Consider the following 20,323-nt stretch of genomic DNA (forward strand, 5'->3'; position numbering starts at 1 on the left):
TTCAAATCTGCAGGATTTCTATTCAAACTGACGGCTCCAGCCTCTGACTGATGATCACCGTGCTGTTGCCCTCCAGCGCATCTGCCCCTCGTTGTGTAATCAGCGGTTCATTTTGCGTCTGTACTGTCTGCGTGTTTTGTGTTGTGTTTTTGTCATTGTTTTCCCCAAAGGGGTCACTTCAGGCTCCTGCTGGTGCTGAATGGACAGTTCCTTAATCTCAAGTCAAAGGTCACCTGCTGCTCACAGAGAGCAGGGAGACCAGTTTAACTAATTTTCCTAATTTACTGAGAAAACATCTTTCACTGGGACTGACAGCTTCTTATGCTGTTACCTCAAACAACAAACAACAGTTTACCAAATTCACTTAAATGTAATTATCCCACTGCTACAACCCAGGTAACTGTAATGTTTAAAACAAACTTCATATTGAAATTAAAAGCAGTACTTTAGTGAAGTCTGTCTGGTGTGAAAGATCTCTGTTATACATGCCATGATTTTGCCACTGTAAATGTATAATAAATAATTATACATTTAACTGATTAATTGTAGGTCATTCATTAATTGCAAAAGGGTATTTCAATAAAAAGTATATAATTAAAATCACAGTTACAAGCAGGTGTAAGCAGTAACAATTGCAACAGTTTTCAGTTGCACATTTAGCAGGTCTGCACAGCTGCATGATCTGAAGTCAACTCTGAAACAGTCAAAGTGCCAAAGATACTGAGGGTTTCTCTGCCAGATGCTGGACTCAAATTGTTCACTGCCAAAGTGGAAGAATGATGAGGTAATGGTACAACATCCATCCATCCATCCATTATCTATACCACTTATCTGTTAAGGGTTGTGGGGATGCTGGAGCCTATTCCAGCTGACATTGGGCGAGAGGCGGGGTCCACCCTGTACGGTCCATTGCAGGGCCAACATATATAGACAAATAAACATTTACACTCGCATTCACATCTACGGGCAATTTAGAGTCAACAATTAACCTAATGTGTCATCTTTGGATGGTGGGAGGAAGCCGGAGAGTTACCCAGAGAGAATCCACACAGAGAGAACATGTAAACTCCACACAAAAATCCCCAGGCTCAAACTGTGAGGTGACAGTGCTAACCACTGTACCACTGTGCTGCACCCATTGTACAACATAGCATTGTGATTGTATAAAAAATGATATAATGATGTTGCTTGTATTTGCATCAGATAAACTGGACTTTTGCAGGGGTTGATATATTCGCTTTAATGAGGACCTTTTACTGGCAGTGTGGCAAGATTAGGTTGGGTTTATTGTAATAGCAGTATAGTTTGAGCATACTGAAAACGTTCCAGTGACCCCCTGTGGTGGCACAGTGAGGTTACACAATTGGTATCCATGGGTTAAACTTCTGTTTGTCAGAGGGGCAACCATTATTTTAAAAAGGAAATGTTTCAAAAATTGCCCCCTTTTTTAAGACAGAGAAGTTTTGAAACATTTTTATTTTTCTCTCCTGTTCCCAATCAGTTTAATCTAAGGCGTTACACCTGTTGTCACCTGTTGCCCCCAGTCTCCCCTTGAGTACAGGAACTGTCAGTGCTTTAAGGAAAATGTAAGAACACAACACAACAATCTACAATATATGAAAAATTAGAAAATTACAGCTGTAAAGAAAATAAAGAAAGTGTGCTTTGATCTTGTTTGTCAGGTCTGTAATTGTGGGTTATTTCTAAACTGTGTGTTTATATAAACATATTTATAAAGTCTGCATTTGATGCCTCTGAAAGACACTGGTTAATTATAAGTTTCTATCAATCTTTCCATTTTGAGCATATTTTTGTTCAGGCAACCTCACATGACGTCATCGCGTCTCTGAAGACCCAACCCAACCCAACAGGAAGACAACAGATTTTTCAATAGGATGCAAATTTGCGACCGTCAACGCTAATTACAGACGTTAAATTCGCCCAGAGGCGAACAGATAAATAAAATGCCGTTATTTGATGGCTTGGGAAGTGGAGGAGAGAAGACTGCTATCGTCATTGATTTAGGAGCAGCATACACAAAGTGAGTACCAGTCGTTAGCACGCTTTGTTACCCGTTAGCACAATACGTCAACGTAGTAATGTATTTATTTTCTCAACCACGCGTGTCTCGGCACTTTAGCTCTTATACAGAGGTTAAACCTCAATAACACATGATATGTAATAGTATATGCTGATAGTAAATGCTGCAGAAGTGATAGTTTGTGAGCCACTCAGGCAGTGCTAACGAGACATCTAAGTCTTTAGCTAGCATTAGCTGATGTCAAATTAGAGCTAAGAGAAAATCAAATAAAGAAAAACAACTGTCCTCAACACCAGGAGCATCACAGGTAGCTACACTGCGATGCCACAGTTTCTGAGTATCTTACATATCCCTGTTTGGGTACATTTCAGACAGTTAACCCATTTAAAGACAAACTTGCTCAGATTACAGGACAATATCGTAAACATATCTCAGTGTTTACATATTGTCTTTCACATCGTGAGATGAGCATTTCCCCTCACGATGACTGCTGGTTGACTGACCTAAATAGTTTAATGTTGGCACCTGATAATGTTACAGCTTTCTGATACTAAAAGTTACCTCACCTGTCACTATGCCTAACACATCTCCCCTCGTCTTGGGTGTTTACAATAAGCACATAACTGGAGATTTACCTTTAATGGTTCTGGGAAGATCTTAATACATTTCATTGGCAGTTGTTATGGTTTCAATGATAAATACTATATGTCATCTTAATCCAAGTTTAGGTAAAGGAGTTTTATAGTGAAGATGAGAAACTAGGCTAAAGCAAGTCACATGGAGATCAAGAGGACCGCTCTCCTCTCTTTTAATAATGAAGTCTTTGTCTTCAGTTGCTGTCCCACAGCATTTGACACAGAGCTGCACTGTTATTTTATTTATACTCAGCTGTCCTAAAAACTGCCTTTGCCTTCTCAGAAAATGATTATATTATGGCCCTTTGAGCTAAGCCTTTATTGCTTATATGGTAATATGCTTGGGAACTTTTTAAAAAGTTTACTGATTGAGTTTCATCTAGCTGGTAAATATTACTGAACAATCACACATATAAATTGTATTCTTTACGTGTCCTCTAGCAGCTCAGCTGACAGCTTTATTGCTTTGCAGATGTGGCTTTGCAGGGGAAACGGGGCCCAGGTTCATAATTCCGAGCGAGATCCGGAAACCAGGACAGCAACAGGTGAGACACTGCTGTGATTTGATAAGTGTGATCATTTGGGAGTATGGTAAAGCGCTGAATATATGTTAATGTGGTTAATGTGGTTTCTCACTTTCAGGCCGTCAAAGTGGTTCAGTACAACATCAACACAGAAGAGCTTTATGTCATACTCAAAGAGTTTATCCATATACTGTACTTCAGGTGAGACTCTGCTGTATTAGTTATTCATTTTAAGCAAGTTAGTAAGATATGTGTGCAAAAACTAAACAAATGAAACACACTCAGTAATTATCTATTGTATGTTAATACAGTGATGAATGAGTAATTCCTTAATTAGAACATATAACAGTTTCAGCTTTCTTCAAATCAAAGTTTGTCCTCCTGTTTGTCTGCATCAGACACCTGCTGGTGAACCCTCGCGACAGAAGAGTGGTCATCATCGAGTCCATCCTCTGCCCGTCTCACTTCAGGGAGACTCTCACGAAGGTTTTCTTCATGCAGTTTGAGGTAACACAGTCAAGCACATCAGTGTTTTGCGAAAAGCTGCAGATCAGGTTTGTGGAAGGTGTTAATGTGGCGCATGCAGTCGATCACTCATGTGGGACAATGTTCTTTTAATAACATTTAAAATAAACTCTTATTTTAAACTGAATGATGACTCCATTGCTCCAAATACTTCATTCATTTGAAGATATTTAGAATTCATGTGTATCATTAATAGACACTCCTATTAATATGAGGACACTGCAGTCTGTCGTGAGTGCTCTGAAGTTTAACTCCATGTTTGATGGTGTTTCCCAGGTGCCCTCTGTGCTGTTTGCCCCAAGTCATCTCATGGCCATCATGACTTTAGGCATCAACTCTGCCCTGGTGATGGACTGTGGTCACACAGAGACACTGGTGCTGCCTGTATCCTTTTCCTGTTGTCTTGTAATCTCTCACTTAAAGTTATACTCCTTCAGTTAATGAAGTTTGATTGTTTACCTTCTTACAGGAAGTGTATGTTAAAATTGGCATCAGATTAATATCTGTATCAGTGATATGGAGAGAGAGGATGTGTTTAGCCTAACACTAGCCAAAACTGTCCTATTTACATCTTGTGTCTTGTTAAGTAGCCACCTGTCCAAGAAAGTGAATTTTATTAGTACAAAGTTAGCAAAGATTACCACTGAGGACAGGAGAGGTTTTCTCTTTAGTTCTTGGTATAGGGCAAGTTGCTCTCATACATAAGCTAAGTGGTTTACAAACTACAACATCATTTTCTTTTTCTACGTTTGTAAATGATTTGAAGTATATTTGTTGGAAGAGGTGTGTGACAGAGGTAGGTTAGCTATTAACCCTTTATTAGCTAAACACGTTTGGGACCGCTCTCTCTCTCTCACTGTGAAGCTCACCTCGCCTCACCATCGAGAAGAGGAAGCTCCATCCCTGAAAATGACTAAAGCACACAAACTGCCGATGTCCTTTTTTTTAATTTTATTGGGATATTTCTCAATTTGTACATGCAAAATGACATGTATTTTGTATTAACATTTACTTTGTGGCTCACGTCTTACCTTAACTGTGAAATCAGGTTTATGAGTGCACTCCCATTCTGCCAGCTTGGGAGGCTTTGCCTTTGGGAGGTAAAGCCATCCACAAGTAAGTAGCTCTAACAGACTGAGGAGCACTGTGTGTCTGTGCATGTTTTGTGCACACTTGGCTGTAAAAAGAACACTTCAATTTCACACTTCCATATGTGATGATTGAAAATGTTGTGACTGCAAGATAGAGCTTTTTTGTGCTTGTTTTTTCACCCATAACTGTAAGTGTCTGTATTTACTGTAGAGAACTAGATGGACTTCTTGTGGAACAGTGCACTGTGGACACAGATACTACCACTGGGCAGAGCGTACCAGCTGTCATTGGTAATTACAGAAAAATACCATCCACCATCTCTCTTTGTCTTTTAAATGGATAAATTTGTTACTCTGTTGTGAACTACTGATTTGTTTTACAACACAGCAAGAAAGAGAATATAATGGTTACCCTTTAATGCATCATTGACTATTCATAAGAGGAGCTTGTTTCTGTCTCACTGAAGTGAATACCTCTCTCTATTTGTGAATTATACATATGCATACAGTCTATTTTAGAGATTTTTTTCTCTCCACACTTTCTCTCAATGGGGGAAACTGAATCATACTGTGGAGTTTTTAGAGCCACAGCTGCAGCAGAGTGAGAGAAGCTACACGTATATACATCAATAATTAAGACAGGCAGCAGGCCGACTCACTAGACTGGACTGTGGAACCACAGAAAGCTGAGATATCTGTAATTAACCCTTTACACATGATTCTGAAAATGTGTTGCACAAAAAGTGAAGTCTGAAGTCCATACAGGTTTTTGAAATTGTACATATGACAATAAGGACAAAACTGTGATGATTTTTTCACCCTGAAGAGAATCATAGTTTCTGGGACCTGGATTTGTTTTACACCAAGCAGTCATACTCGATACGTCATTTGCTGCAGTGTCAGCTCATACTTCTTCCAAACGCTGATTCAGCCTCATCATAAATCTAACTTAGAAGTGAAATGGGGGAAATGGCTGATTTGTGCACAAGTGAACCGAAGGAAATTAAGTTACACTTCATTTCTTATATCTCTTTTTTTATATATTTTCCTTAGGGACCATCCCGGAGGAGACTGTGGAGGACATTAAGGGTAGGTTTGACTGAGTTGTTTTTAGAGTTAAGATCTGCGCCTTACTTTAAACTTGCTTAAAGTACTTATCCCTACTCAGAATGTACTTGTCATGTAGATTGGCCATATAATTGTTGATTTTGTTTTGTTTCCTTCAGTCAGAACATGCTTTGTCAGTGACCTGCAGAGAGGCCTCAAGATCCAAGAAGCCAAATTTAACCTGGACGGTACAGCAGAGGTGAGGCCATGTTGTCTGTAAACAGGTTTGCATTAAGTTGTGTATTGCTGTAACATTTTTGAAAAACTCTTCTTTCTTATGAATGCGTTTGCAGCGTCCAGCCCCTCCTCCAGATGTTGATTATCCTCTGGATGGGGAGAAAATCCTGCATGTCAAAGGATCAATCAGGTAGTTCATCAATATCTGCACTTTAAATCTGCTGTTGGCTTTCCTATTATTTTTCCACATATTTCTTTGAAAGCTACAAAGTCTTACAGCTCAAGGAATTTGCATATGATCTTGGTTTTTTTTTTTTTTTTAATATGCTTTAGCGTAGGCTGTTTTTGAATTTATGAGTCATTTATCACAAGGTTCAAGTCCCTTCAGTCAAATCAGTGTTTGTATTTTTGTATCTTCCCAGAGTCTTTGCTCATCTTTGCATCGTCATGCTGTACTTTTCCTCTCAGGGAAGTTTAGTTGTGACTCATCAGATCTTCTCCTTTTTTCTAGGGACTCTGTGATGGAGATCCTGTTTGAACAGGACAATGAGGAGAAGAGCGTGGCCTCTCTGATACTTGACGCTCTGGTCAAGGTAGAGAAAAGTTTTTCATTCTGTACGTCTTGGCACGTGTGAGGGCAAGATTTTATGCTCTTGAACACTCATTTCTTTGATCCAGTCTGGTTTTGGATGAGGTCTGGAAGATTTAAAATGAAGTAGAGGTGCACACAAAAGGTCTTTCTTTGTTAAGGATAGGAGAAACAAACATCCTCTAAACTACTATTTCCACCTTTACAAAAATCTAAATTTCCCAGTTTCGCCTTTAATCAGATGATCTAATATATCTGCCCACAATGGAACCCCACTTTTACACCAATATGACAAAACCTTGGTGCCTTATTTCACTTGGATTTTGCCTCATTAAACTTTCCATTTCCTAGATATGAGGTTGACTAAATTATCTTGTTTTAAATTCTCTGTGTCTTCAGCAGGAGGAATGCAGCAAACCTGTTTCTCTCTCCATATTATCCGTGTAGTTGAGTGTACAGTTTGACGTAGTGTGGTTGCCATGGCGATGCTCGTCTGTGGCCAGACCATGGGAGCAACTGAGAGCAGTTTTGCCGTTTCATGTAGGGGATCAAGTCAGCCCAGGACGCCCTAATTAATCTCAAAAAGTACAGTAGCAGCAGACGTTACGCAGCTTCAGAATTTGACTGAAACAGCAATACCTTTAAACCTCTATCAGTGCAGCACTCTGCTCAGGATGCACTGAAACACAGCAGCTCCCTCGAGACGTCAGTAGAGCTCTGCACACAGGAGAAGGCACTGCAGTAAAGCTATCCACAGCAACTTTCATCCATCACATTTTGTTGTAGTCTGCACCTGTCCTGATAACTAGAAAGTGCTGTTCTCCTGCCTCATCGTTTCTCCTGCAGCACTGCTATGGCAGAAAGAAGTGGCTGATGATTGCCTGAACTGTTTAGTGACGAATGATGTCGTAACATGAATAAATTAAAGAATAAATCCAGCTTTAGACATAAAAGGCAGATAATTAGTTCAATTGCCCACTGTGCAAATGATTTCATTCCGTAAATATGTGTGTGTTTATCTTTAGTGCCCCATTGACACCCGTAAAGTGCTCTCCGAGAACCTGGTGGTGATCGGAGGCACGGCCATGCTGCCAGGCTTCTTGCACCGGCTTCTGGCGGAGATTCGCCTCCTGGTGGAGAAACCCAAGTACAGCAACGTGCTGGCCAGCAAGAGCTTCCGTATACACGCTCCACCCGCCAAGCCCAACTGCACCGCCTGGCTCGGAGGTCAGACATGAGATTTTCTTTGGATGTTTGTCACTCCCTGCTGAACTGAAGGTTTTTGAGATTTAGCTGAGTTTTAAAAAGCCTCAGCACACTAATGTATATTCATATTGTTCTCTGCTCAACAGGTGCAATCTTCGGGGCCCTTCAGGACATCCTGGGAAGCAGGTCAGTGTCGCGGGACTACTACAACCAGACTGGTCGCATCCCAGACTGGTGCTGCTTGAGCACTCCTCCTCCTGAGTCTCTGTATGAAGCAGGAAAGACCCCTCCTCCACTAATGAAGAGAGCCTTCTCCACAGAGAAGTAGAATATACTCTACCATAACTGAAATAATTTACTCTCCTTCTACCTGATAGAACAGTTCAATAATCTTTAACATAACATCTCAACACATATCTTGTTCATGTGTTAACAACACATACACTTCTAGATGTTTTTAACATCTAGTAGTCACACCCAGGATTTTGTACGCCGTGATTGTGGACTGTTTGATGATCAGGGGAGCTGGTTTTTGACCAGGATTACTGTGTTAAAGGTTCAAATTATTTCTGTGTACATGCAGTCATGTATCCTGTCAAAAGTCTCATTGAGCAAGGCACTTAACCTCTACGTGCCCACTCTCACTCTCATTCCAGTTTGTTCTAGTTTTTGTGGAAAAACACATTACGTTCAGTGGAAATGCTTCAGACGACTATTAATGTACATGGGTTTAGTCATCCATTTGTCAGCAGAACAAGAGGAAATCCCAAGCTTTGGATAGAGCTGATGTTGTTTCATTGTGATGGAATCTTACTTTGACAGTAATGCCCCATGGAGTTTTTCAAAAAAGAAAAAGTGTTTGATTTATTTATTATTTGTGCTCAGCCATGTAAAGTTGTTTTAAACACATTAAAGGCCTTGCACACTCACACAGATGTCAGTTATTTGTGTTAATTAGCATTTTTACAGGTGTAAGTTGCCCTGCTCTAGCAGGTACATCAAATCTAATAAGAGGCTTAAGGAGATGTCAGTCACAACTGTACAGTCCTGAGAAGAGTTCTGTTCAAGCTGAATAACTAAAAGCGTGTGTGTTGACCAATCTATAACCCTCAAATTTAACTACTGCAATAAATAAATATTCAGAATTGATTCAGATATGCTATTTGGTCATTTTTATCCCAGAATGAAAATCGTTTTATAAAGAAATAGCAGAAACAAAAGCTATTTTTGTCTTATAGACACAACACAACCCTCAGATCTGCTTAATTTGAAAAGTCTGACTTATGTCTAGAAATGTAGGTCAAAATAGCAGTGTAACTAACAACCCAGAAAATGTACTTTTATTCCCAGAGTGTTGCCACTTGTACCGCCAAAATCACAGCTTCTATTTTTTCCACTCAGAGTTGTTTGAGTGAGTTTCACAGAAGACATTTAATGCCCTAAAAAGCTCAGATTTTCTAAGAATACAAATTTACAGACTTCCCAGTTGAGGCCAAATTTACCAGTGTAGTGACATTAATTCCTAGTGTTTGCTTGGGCGATCATTATCATGATTGCTTAGTGCTGTGTATAGGCTGCTCTATTGTTTATTGTTACACATGATGATTATGTACTATGCATAACAGAAAAGCATAAAAGAACATGCGTGAAAGAGGCAGATCATGACATGTTTGACAATTTGTACCAGCACTTCTATTGAAGTCACGTTGCAGAGATTCTCTATTAATCATCAGCTGTAGGCTACATATTCAGCTGTAGTGGTGCGTGCTTTTCTTCCCTCCTTGGCTCATGCGCATCTTTATTTCTCTCCCTTACATTTTCATTTCTTTCCAACTGAGCCATAAATTTGCAAGTTATCAAGGAGAAATACCATATTTTATCAGGCCCTGCCTCATTCTGAATTTCTTAAGAGCATGTAGGGGGAAACTCTGGAATTTGTCAACATCATTTTGACTGTAAAGACAGTTAACACAAAGGAATGCACATATAGTATCTCACTATATCTACAGTGGGTAGTAAAATGTGTCTGTGCAAGCTTTAATTACCACCACTGTGAACCTAGCTCCTTTTCTCCTCAGAGCCATAGTCGTGCTAACAGTTAGCCTAAACTGAATGACACATTTGTTTTCAGTAGGTTATTTCCATGTTCAACCCAGCCTTAATGTGCTGTGCTAATGTCTGTGTGTGTGTGTCCCAGAATGGAGTTGCATCTGTTTGGCCTTTTGGGTCACATTCATCACTCAGTATTGGTCTGACTGGCTACTGTGTGGGCTTGGGAACCAGTAGCAATACCCACAATGCATCTGCAGCACGAGACTGGCAAAAAAAAGTCTGGGAAAGTGGAAAAGTGGAAACAGTTTGGATTTTGATCACAGGCATAAAAATAGGCATAAACATTGAAGTGCAGGAGATCCAAAGACTTCGGTGATTAAGCTGTACAGTAGATTAATGTTAGGAGGTGTGTATGTTTGTCTCCTCCATTTTCTTCAGTTGAAGTCTAAGGTCAAACTATGTCCCCATATTATTAGTGGAAAAATGTCCTCAGTATATTTGGTTTAGGTGATTTGTAGATGTTTCAAAGCTAAAACATGGTCATGTGGTTGAAAACATAACCTTTTTAGATGTTTCTGTTTCATTCGTCTCCATCTATTGGGTTTCTGTCTACAGAGATTTTGGAGAGGAAAATGAAATCTTTGTTCATCGTATGAGAGCTGATATTGAAGACTTTGAAAAGTGGAGGGCTCCTACTTGTGGATGCAAGCCAAGGTTTGTCTGAGTTACAATATACAAACCACAGACATATTCAGAATCCGACCATTTAATCAAAGACAGCCATGAATTTGCCCACATCTAAGGATGTAGGGCTGTACAGCTCCACCTGCTGCCTCTGGTCCAGCTGAAGGAAACCCCATCTTCCCTCGATGGGGACTGGGACTGGAGCATCGGCGTGGTTCCCAGAGACAGGAAGCAGCAGCTGTCCGTCTGACCCCATGGCTATCAGACTGGGACTCTGAGCTGGAAGGGGACTCCCCGAAAAAATGGGTGAGCCGTGTCTGTAAGGAGTGTTTGCCAACTGTGTTTTTCTTTGTTCGACTAGGAAGTTCAAAAAGTTCATACAGCCAAATCTGTCCAGAGCAATTACTCATTGTTGGTTGGTGTAGTTACAAGGTTAAATGCTGATGTCCCAACTATCTGTATTTTGTTATTTACAAAGGCGACATAAGCATGATTTTTCATACATGAGCACCAAATTGGTCCTTTGTCACAGCCTGTGTGGAGAGAAAGAGGCAATTGTGGCGAGAGGGAAGGCATCATCCATCTTGGTTATCTCCTCAACAGAAGCTGCTCGTTAAAACACACCAACCCAATTATCCTGTAAATCACACAGGCTGCGAAAACACATCTGAGTCCCTCCAATAAATGTGAGGGCACCATGGTGCTTGTCATCCACGCTCTGCAGAATCAGAAAACAGGAACTGTAATGTGGCTGGTATCACGTAGCATAAAGAGGACTCACCATCAACTGTAAATTGAAAGCATCTGCAAACCACGAGGAGCCAGATATTGTGTAATAGCAGGTCTAAATGTAGTTTCCAGGAGAGTTGTTTCTAGCTTTTTAGCAGACATATAGTGATGATAACAGACATGTCATCAGCAGTAAGCATATGATTGTGCATAAACATGCCAAAATCAGGAATGAAGGAGGATACCTCTGAGACATTCTGTTTATTCTTGCAGCATCAGTGTAGATAATCTCAGGTCTACTGCACTTGTGCCAAAGCTAATCAGGCAGTGTTCAGAGCCAAGTGCATAAACAATACAGAAGAGCCAAACTGCTTAAACTAGGGACCTGATCCAGAAGTGGACCCAGAGCAGCTGTGTGTTGGCAGTTAGAACAGAGATACAGGGAGCTCCTCACACTGTGGCCTGACACTGCCAACTAGAGTTTCTGTAGCATAATCAGGCCAGGACAAAAGAATAAGTTTTAGCTCCTTAACTGCACATTGCTATAGAGTTTTAGATGTGTTTTTCCTGTTGTATAAGGAATCTTATTAGCTTACTCCTGAAACATGCTTGACCTGGGCAATCTGTTACAGTGAGCATCAAGTCTGAGCTAGTTTTTGTAAGTTTTGTCTTCCACTGATCCAGTGTCTTTTATTCATTTCTCTATTATTTGAAAATCTATTAGCAACTTGTTTAAACTGGCTTGCTTATGGAGTGTAAGTGCAGATTGATTTTTAAAAAAGTCTACACTGTGTTACCACATGATGATAATTTAATTTGGGCAAAAGTCAGACTTGACGTTTACTGTGATGAATTGTACAACTAAATCAAGTTACAGGAATTTCTTTATACTTTTGCAAAATGAATGGGAACAAACTTCTGATCATGGAAAAAATGTAACTTCAGCAAAAGTTAATCAGACTTGACGTTTACTGTAATGGAATACACAACTCAAGCAGTTTCAACAGTCCACCAGTACATTTCCAGATTGTATGGAAATTAATGGATACCAATGGATGTCTGGTAAAATAATTTAATTTAAAACACTGTTGTAAAGTATAGCCAATGTAATTTGTGTTATACAGGCTAAAGCATACCAAAGTGCCTGTATGGACTGTTAATATACACACTACTTACATATATACAGAGGTCAGCTACTCCTGTAATGGTAGGACCCCTGGGTTATTTTGGACAGCAGGGCAAACAGCCACGTTGATGCAACATTTAATGTCCTGAAAAACTGTGGGATTTTCTAAGAATACAATATAATAACAAATTTACAGACAAATTCATTCCCAGCGTTTGCTTTGGCTTTCATTACGCATGATTACTACTAAGTCCCGATGTTATAGTTCAGATATACTATGATATACTATGATTACTATTTATCTATAAATCAATTCTATTGGGTACTACGCATAACTTATGACCTTTGGCAGAAAAAAAAATGTGTGCGTGCCACAGACATGGTATGCTTGTTAACTTGCATCATTTTTACTGAATTGACGTTGCAACAAGGCTCCTATTAATCACCAGCTGTGCGCTATATATTCAGCTATATTGGCGCGTGCTGTTCATCCCATCTCGGCTCGTGCACAGCGGAACGGCGCGCAAATCTGAACTCCAGTCGCTCCTCGACCATCTCTCGCTCTCTCTCGCTCTCTCTCTTTCTGTACTCAGTTCTTTCTGACTGACTGGAAACGACAGGAGGGAACTTTTCCCCGCCAGCATGCAAAGTTTAAACGGAGTCTCGCATCTTTTAATGTTTTTTCTGGTTCAGCTTGTACCTGCGCAGGTAATTCAACTAACACCATGACGTACCCTATTAGTACTGTCGCTAATAAGAAGCCATGTTTTGGAACTTTACTGGTTAATCATGTTTTGGGGACTGTTTTGGTGACATATTTAAATTTATTAGCAGTTTTATCAAAGTGAAATTTAATTTAAAATGAAATTTATCTTGTGAATATACAAGCAAGGTGATGTAGAAGACAGCAAGTTTTTTTTGTTTGTTTTTTAAGGAGTTGTCTGTCTTTTCTCCTCGACTTCAAATGTGACTCCTATTAGCCACTTCACGTGAAGCAGTGAAGCTAAGGAGAGTCACATTTAAATGACAGGCATTCATTCTGCATGGCTCTCTGTCTATGAGAGGACACATCTCTTCTACACTCCAACATTTTTACACACTATCTCTATTTTGACTGGTTTGACTGGAAGATACCATCTACGTTCAGGGGTTTGGGAGTTAGCATGTTTACAGTAGATATGTTGACTCAAACAGCTGATGAACAGGGCTACATACTGTATCTGAGAGTGAGGGTGGGAAAGTCTGAAAAACTCATCAACCATCAGTAATGTGGAGAAAGGCAGCAACTTTCTCCACATTACAGCAGTTGTGTTTTGGAGACTCTGTAGCTCAAGGTCTTGATTCTTCGGCTGTGATGAGGGTGTAATACTCCACATCTCCCTCTGGTTTCTCACAGGTGCTTCCTTGTACTGTAACTGGGTCTGACCCCAGGCAAGACCGACACATTCAGTATCACCCAGCAGGGAGCTGACTGTACATGAATATGTATCCCACTGTGTTTGAAGGGATGCATTAGTGAACAGTGGGAAGAATATTAAAGGGATTTGAATTGAGTAATCCATAAAGGTGGCTGTCATATGGACTGTGGAGTAACATGATCTGTTTGTAATGCATAGTGTAGTCCAGAAAGCCTCTTACAGGAGATATTGTGAAATGTATTTTTCCTGTCATCCAGAGTACATTTCGTCCATCCACATAGTTCCCTGTGTTTTATGGAGATTTGAAGAGACACAGCAACAGATCATGAATAGAAGTTTTTGTGTTTGTGCAATGCAGAGTTGCACAAAATGAAAATAACCAAGTGTGACCATTGGAATGCCATTGGTTAGGTTGTCAATTCAAAAAATTCAGGATTGGGCACCCCTTGGGTGTGAGATGCTGACCACGGACCCTGGTTCAAGTCTGCCTGGGGACCTGTCTGATAATGGCTATAAATATCTCAAAAAAAATAAATTAAATTGAATTGAATTAAAAATCCAGTATCTGGGAAAATGACAGCAGCTGTGTGCAGATGTGTCAAAAATTTAGAAGAGAAAGATATATGAGACCAGTAGGAAGAAGAATGCCAAGAACAACCTCTACCTTGTGTAATTTTTTTTTATTTTTGTTCAGTATGACAATAGCCTTTGTGCTTTTCCCTTGGAAGCTTTGTTTAAGTTACAAAATTAGAGGAACAAAGGAAAAATGAGAGAAGGGACAAGAAAAGAAGTACACAATTTTCCATATATTTCCACTTCAGGAAACCAACCAATCACCATGCGGTATGTTGCGGTGCTCATCACCAACATAAGGGAACCTCACCATCACACTGTATTGTTCAAGCACATCTGCCTGTTTTATGCTCATCACAGCTGTTGTCATGCAGCTGGTTCTGTTGCTGAACGATGCGGTACATTTAAGGACTCTGGGTTGATGTTGTATTTGGCAGAAGTACAAACTCACTTAGAGCGAACATAAAAATCCCACAATAAAACCTGCTGTCCGAGCGATGAAGCATTGCGTTAGAAAACTAAGTTCCCATCAGTGTTCTCAGAGTGAGAGGAGAGCAGGAGAGAGGTGAGGAGTCAGAAAAAGATAGCTGATATTCAATAGAAACAAGAGCCAAGATCAACTTTGCACTTGTGTTTCTGCTTGATTTGTCGTTCAAAAATCGGGAAGGTTGCCATTGTGAGATTGGAGGCCCGGTTGTGAGAACTTATGAAAATTCATGCTGTGTCATGACACTTTTCAGTACTGCCTTTGTTTTAACTGTGTTTATTGTGTGTAAAACTCCCATGAGACGAGGCAACAGCTATTCTTTGCTGTTATTCTTTGCATACTTTGAAGGTTTTTGCTTCTTGTGATAATAAACCTCCTAGTATTACAACAGCAACAAATGCGCTTTTGTTGTTGCCTGGCTCATTTTACAGCATTTTTGCTGGTTTGCAAACAGCGGCACAGTGGTACACCCTTGAAACCATGCTACATCACTGTTTTTCCTGGATCGTTATATGTGCAGTACTTTTTTCCTGCCACAAGATGGCACTCTGTAGCTGTTCAATGATCCCACTGCTGTTGTAACCACCTATAGTCACCTGATTGTTTACAGGTTCTTTATCATCACAACCATGTTTGGCACTGATGTTATTAGTTTTATCAAATGAAATTGAAGGATTGCTGTAAATTTACATTTTCAAACTAATATCTCTATGTATTCTGCAGGTTTCACCGCCTCCAGAAGAGGCCCCCACAAGAGGTAAGGGATGTGTTTGTGGTCAAATCCAACTGAACAGGCTTTCCCACCTCTTGCAAATGATTTAAAGACGTCAACTTGTTCTCCAGAAATGACACTCCAGGAGGTGTGGGCAAAGAGCTTGTGTCAGCCTATGGAGCAGCTGGTGGATGTGGAGCAGGAGTTCCCCGGTGAAGTGGGGCACATCTACATACCTGCTTGTGTCCCACTACAGCGATGCTCTGGCTGCTGTTCAGATGAGAACCTCGAGTGCCATCCTACTCTGGAACGCAACATCACTATTCAGGTGTAGAAAGATCTCTAATTGGATATGATTTATCAGAAATGCTTAGAGGGAGATTCTGCACATTCTGTTTATGGTCCTATATTTAGTTTTAGTTTTCCCTTTCCCTTGTTTCCTAGTTGATGAAGATTATTCCCATGACAACTTCGCATGTTGTGGAACTCACATTTGTGGAGCATCAGAGATGTGAATGCAGGTAAATTACTGATGGCCGGTTCTTGGTAATGGACATCAGATGCAAATTTTTATGTCACAGCTAACCAGTTGTTTTGGTTTTTTCGCCTTGTTTTTAGACTCCGTCAGATACTTCTGCAAAATAAAAGGTCAGTAGATTAACATTTTATCTGTCAGACTTGAACACATGAGTATCTTCATTGTGCTTGGTTCTTCCTCCACAGCAGCGCCGAGTCCATCAAGAACAAACCTCGGAGGAGGAAACACAAGAAGACAGCAAACGGCTGTGGCAAGTAAGAGATGGATTGCCCCCCCCCCCCCCCCCCCCCCCCGTGGCGCCCACACACACATACACACACAGACAGTTTCATAATGTTTAGACATTTATGGCTACATTTATCACCGTTTCCCCCACTCTGTCAGACTACCAAGGACAGATGAGATTACACAATATCACAATATATTGTCTGGTGTGTAGCTCTTCTCTCTGGCAGGCCTGTAATCCACCAACCACTTATGATGAGCTTGCGCTTCTGTGTAAGGCCACAGAGCATTTTTGCACAATAATCCAAGGCTGCTAATAGTTCAAACCAAGGACTCTCAGTGCAAAAGTTTAAAAACAACTAGATTCACACGACCAGAAAAAAGAGGAATAACAGGGGGGAGAGATTAGTGATGGAGCTCACTGTGTAATCTAGAACATTAAGTCTCGTCATCACCTCGATTTGTTTACGTGATTTTATGTCACATTTTTGTCGGTAGCAGGCTGTCAAGTCATGTACAGTCATGTCAGGCATTGTATATATCATTTTATTCACATTAAAGTACTTGACTCTGGCCTCAAAACTGACCAAGGTATAACTGCCTTGTACACAAGCGAAAATACCTTTTTTGAGCAAGAACCCTATGTACTTCTAAGCTCAAGCAAGTCAGTTCCAGAGCAATATCACACCCCTCATTTTACAGATAGAACCATTATGTGCAGCGAGTTTGGTATTTTGTTTGTCTGTGGTCTCTTTCCACACAAAGGTCAGAAGGGCAGCGTGTGTCACTGGTAATCTCTTTGTTGTTGCTCTTTGTTGGTATCTGGGACTTTGGAGCTTGATCCATATAGCAACTGAAAGTCAGAATATTTCATCCTCCTGCATCTGCTGAATCATTTTTTAGCATTCTGACTTGAACATGTCTTTCACGAGTCCTCCAATTTTAGGAAAGTGCAATGCTAAATCTGTGGATAGCCTCACATTTTTCAGGTTTATTTTAAACAACATTTATAGTCCCATGTGGATGTTGAAACAGATTTTGTTTGATGTAATCATTTCTCCTCTCTACAATGGCTTTCTTCATTTCCCCATACACACTGAAACACCAAGCTGACATTTTAAGATTTATACAGTGGGGAGACTGTTGTGGAATAGCTTTATTTTAGGTTGAGAAAAACACCATTTTAATCTAGACAGAGAAAAAAAAGATGTGTATACAACTTTAATTGGCGTAGTGTGGATGGACACTGAAGCAATTCCAATTTAAGTGATGAGGGACAAACTTTACAGTCCTTGTTCTGTGGAAAAATGCATTTCAAAGTTCAGCTAAAGCTCCAGCAGCCTGAGTTAGAAAAAACAGTTTGGTATCTTCAAAGTTAGTCTTTTTAGTTTGAAATATCTCCCTTGTGCAACTGTCCTTTCACCTCAACAGGGAAACGCTGTCTTTAAAAACACAATGCATTTTTGCACAGTCTCGGAATTTTGTCCTCCATCACTTTGGAACCACATTATGAATAGACCTCTTCACAGCCACTGTATAATTAAGTAGTCTTTCTATGTACATATGGGCACATAAGTATTGTTTTCAAACAGACTTGAAAAAATGTGAACCTATCCTTTAAGCATTCAATAAAGCTCCCTATCATTAGTACTTATCCTTCTTGGGGAACAAGGAACAATGGGTGATTTGAAATAGGTGGGATCTATTCTCTATTTAGTGAAAACTAGGTCAAGTGTTTAAAGCAGTGACTGTAGTGCTTCACTGTGCCCTCTGTTAAGAAGGAGAGTGAGTATTTTATCCAGCAGCCTGAACAGAGTTAGAAAGAATCCATCCTCCAAATGATCCCTGCTAAAAGCCAGACGATAGTCTTCAGATATTCCCACACAAGTGTGTAATCAACTGCATAGAAACCTGTGTGGTCATGTAGTTCTGCCTAACATCTTTTCACACAATACTAATGCTGCAACATAACTTGCCTTGGCCCCAGTTCTTTTGTAAACCATCACTTAGAGCCACAGGCCCATTATCTCATGACCCCTCCGCCCAATATTTAGTGGTCAAAGGACCACACAGTCACAGAGTTTCATGTTTCTTCCAGCAGATCCAGAGGGCTCAAATTGTAGGATGCCAATACTGAACATAAAATAAACAGGAGTTTAACTTCCTCCATAAAACCTGATGGATAATGTTGTCATGATTGCTTCATTCTTGTGACATTCATTCTTTATTTAAGTTAATTTTTGGTGTTTTGCCTTTATTTGAACGTTGATAGTGAAGAGGGAAATGTTGCAGTTATGTGGCATGCACTGTAACCATTTCTCTACCAGGGCGCTGTATCAGGCTATCTCTTTCTGCTGCCTCACAACCTTAAATTGAATGTTTAGGCTTTTACTTGCCTTTTCACTCTGCAATGAGAAATACCACTTCACACATACTGTATGCTCTGTCTTAAGGGACCTCTGACCCCATGGGCCCCTGGGCCTGTGCCCCCTAGACCTGTCCTGTGATCCATCCATAAGTGTTAGAGTTTTAAGTTGTTAGTGCTAACACTTCATTTTAGCACATTAACCTTCAGTGTCTCATAACCTTTAGAGTCCACATGCACTTTGGAGCAAGTTGTACTATTGGATGTAGAGAACTACTATATCAAGGGACAGGTATTTCTTATTCACTGACTGATTTTTTAACAAGCCATTCAGATTGCCTCTCTGCACGATGTCATACTGAGAATAAATAATGATATTCTGATATTCAGTAACCAATTATTTGAGTTTGGTGGAGGTGGAATGGGCAGCAATGAACAAGCTAAATGGAGCTGTGGCTGTTTATTTTTATCTTTCCAGATGCCAGTTCCCTCAGAGCAAGATAAGTCTTCACTGATTCACACGTCTGTCCAAAATTTAAATTTGGGGGAGTGACTTTGCCATGACGAACAGCGGCACATCTGTGAATTAATCACACCTGACCATTAATCCTCTGTCCAAACACTTTTCCTCATCCAGCAGATCAATCAGACTTTCCGTGATGATATTTGCTTTTTTGATTAATTACAGTGTCACAGCAAACAACCATATCTGCGAATTCATTTGGCTTAGACTGCTGTTTTTAATGCACCAAAATCAATGTCAATTTTGATTTTAAACATCTAGCTGCTTTTGTTTGAGGTTTTAAAAACAGACATATGGTGCAACAGTAGATACACAATGGGTATAGAGATAATATGTTTAGCTTATCAGTTGCTATGGGAAAGTCTTCATCCATCCTGTTTGTTTTCACGGATTTAACTGTCAGATCATCTGTCAGATCTTCTCCATGACTTCAGTGTGATATTTGCAGTGACTGATGTTGTCATAATTGCAATGAAACAAACTCTTTTCTAGTGCAAAGCTAGTGTGTTATTTTTGTATAAATGCCTTTTGATGAACACTGAATCCACTCTTCCTAATCAAGGGCCATGATAAGTTGATGAAATAAAATGCACTCCAAATACAAGGAGCCTCTGTGTTATTTACATTTGCATTTGCAGAGCATTAGTATCTGTTACATGTGATACCACTGTGGGCTCAGTATCTGGCAAGGCTCTGTAGTAAGCACATTGTTAACAAAGCACAAGGGCTTACTGTTAGCTTTTGATTTGTTTTGCATTCACAGCGCTTCAGAGACATGTGAGATGATGGAGGTGTGGTTTAATTTAACAGCCAAACTTCCTTTTATAGTATTTCTCAAAATGGGATTATCGGACTTTCCAGACAACTATGTGAAGTGATGAAAAGTTAGAAATCATCAGATGGTATTAATCACAGTCAATATATAGTTTATATTTCAAATAAGTGCCAACAGATACTGTGATCGTTTTCAATTTCTTCAGAGAACTTTCTAATCCT

General features: G+C 40.0%; 2 protein-coding genes across 3 annotated transcripts; both read left to right on the top strand.

Annotated features, from left to right (window-relative positions):
- Window positions 1–1,837: 1,837 nt before the first annotated feature.
- On the top strand, window positions 1,838–8,824 carry actr10 (actin related protein 10). The gene is made up of 13 exons (XM_018696265.2): window positions 1,838–2,041; window positions 3,149–3,221; window positions 3,319–3,401; window positions 3,599–3,707; window positions 4,002–4,109; window positions 4,774–4,841; window positions 5,028–5,107; window positions 5,870–5,905; window positions 6,043–6,122; window positions 6,217–6,290; window positions 6,612–6,693; window positions 7,715–7,916; window positions 8,042–8,824. The coding sequence occupies exons 1-13, from the start codon at window positions 1,965–1,967 to the stop codon at window positions 8,221–8,223; spliced, it is 1,254 nt and encodes a 417-aa protein (XP_018551781.1). The 5' UTR covers window positions 1,838–1,964; the 3' UTR covers window positions 8,224–8,824.
- A 4,159-nt stretch (window positions 8,825–12,983) lies between these two features.
- LOC108896919 (vascular endothelial growth factor A) lies at window positions 12,984–19,931 on the top strand. 2 transcript variants are annotated; one of them, XM_018696230.2, is made up of 7 exons: window positions 12,984–13,194; window positions 15,688–15,721; window positions 15,808–16,004; window positions 16,121–16,197; window positions 16,295–16,324; window positions 16,400–16,468; window positions 19,283–19,931. In XM_018696230.2, exons 1-7 carry the CDS (start codon window positions 13,129–13,131, stop codon window positions 19,317–19,319), a joined length of 510 nt encoding a protein of 169 aa, XP_018551746.1. In that variant the 5' UTR covers window positions 12,984–13,128; the 3' UTR covers window positions 19,320–19,931. The 2 variants fall into 2 exon arrangements, with proteins under 2 accessions (XP_018551746.1, XP_050927922.1); XM_051071965.1 differs by having other exon boundaries at window positions 16,403–16,468.
- Window positions 19,932–20,323: the final 392 nt, after the last annotated feature.

This window comes from Lates calcarifer, linkage group LG7_1 (assembly GCF_001640805.2).
Source record: "Lates calcarifer isolate ASB-BC8 linkage group LG7_1, TLL_Latcal_v3, whole genome shotgun sequence".
NCBI lineage: Eukaryota > Metazoa > Chordata > Actinopteri > Centropomidae > Lates > Lates calcarifer.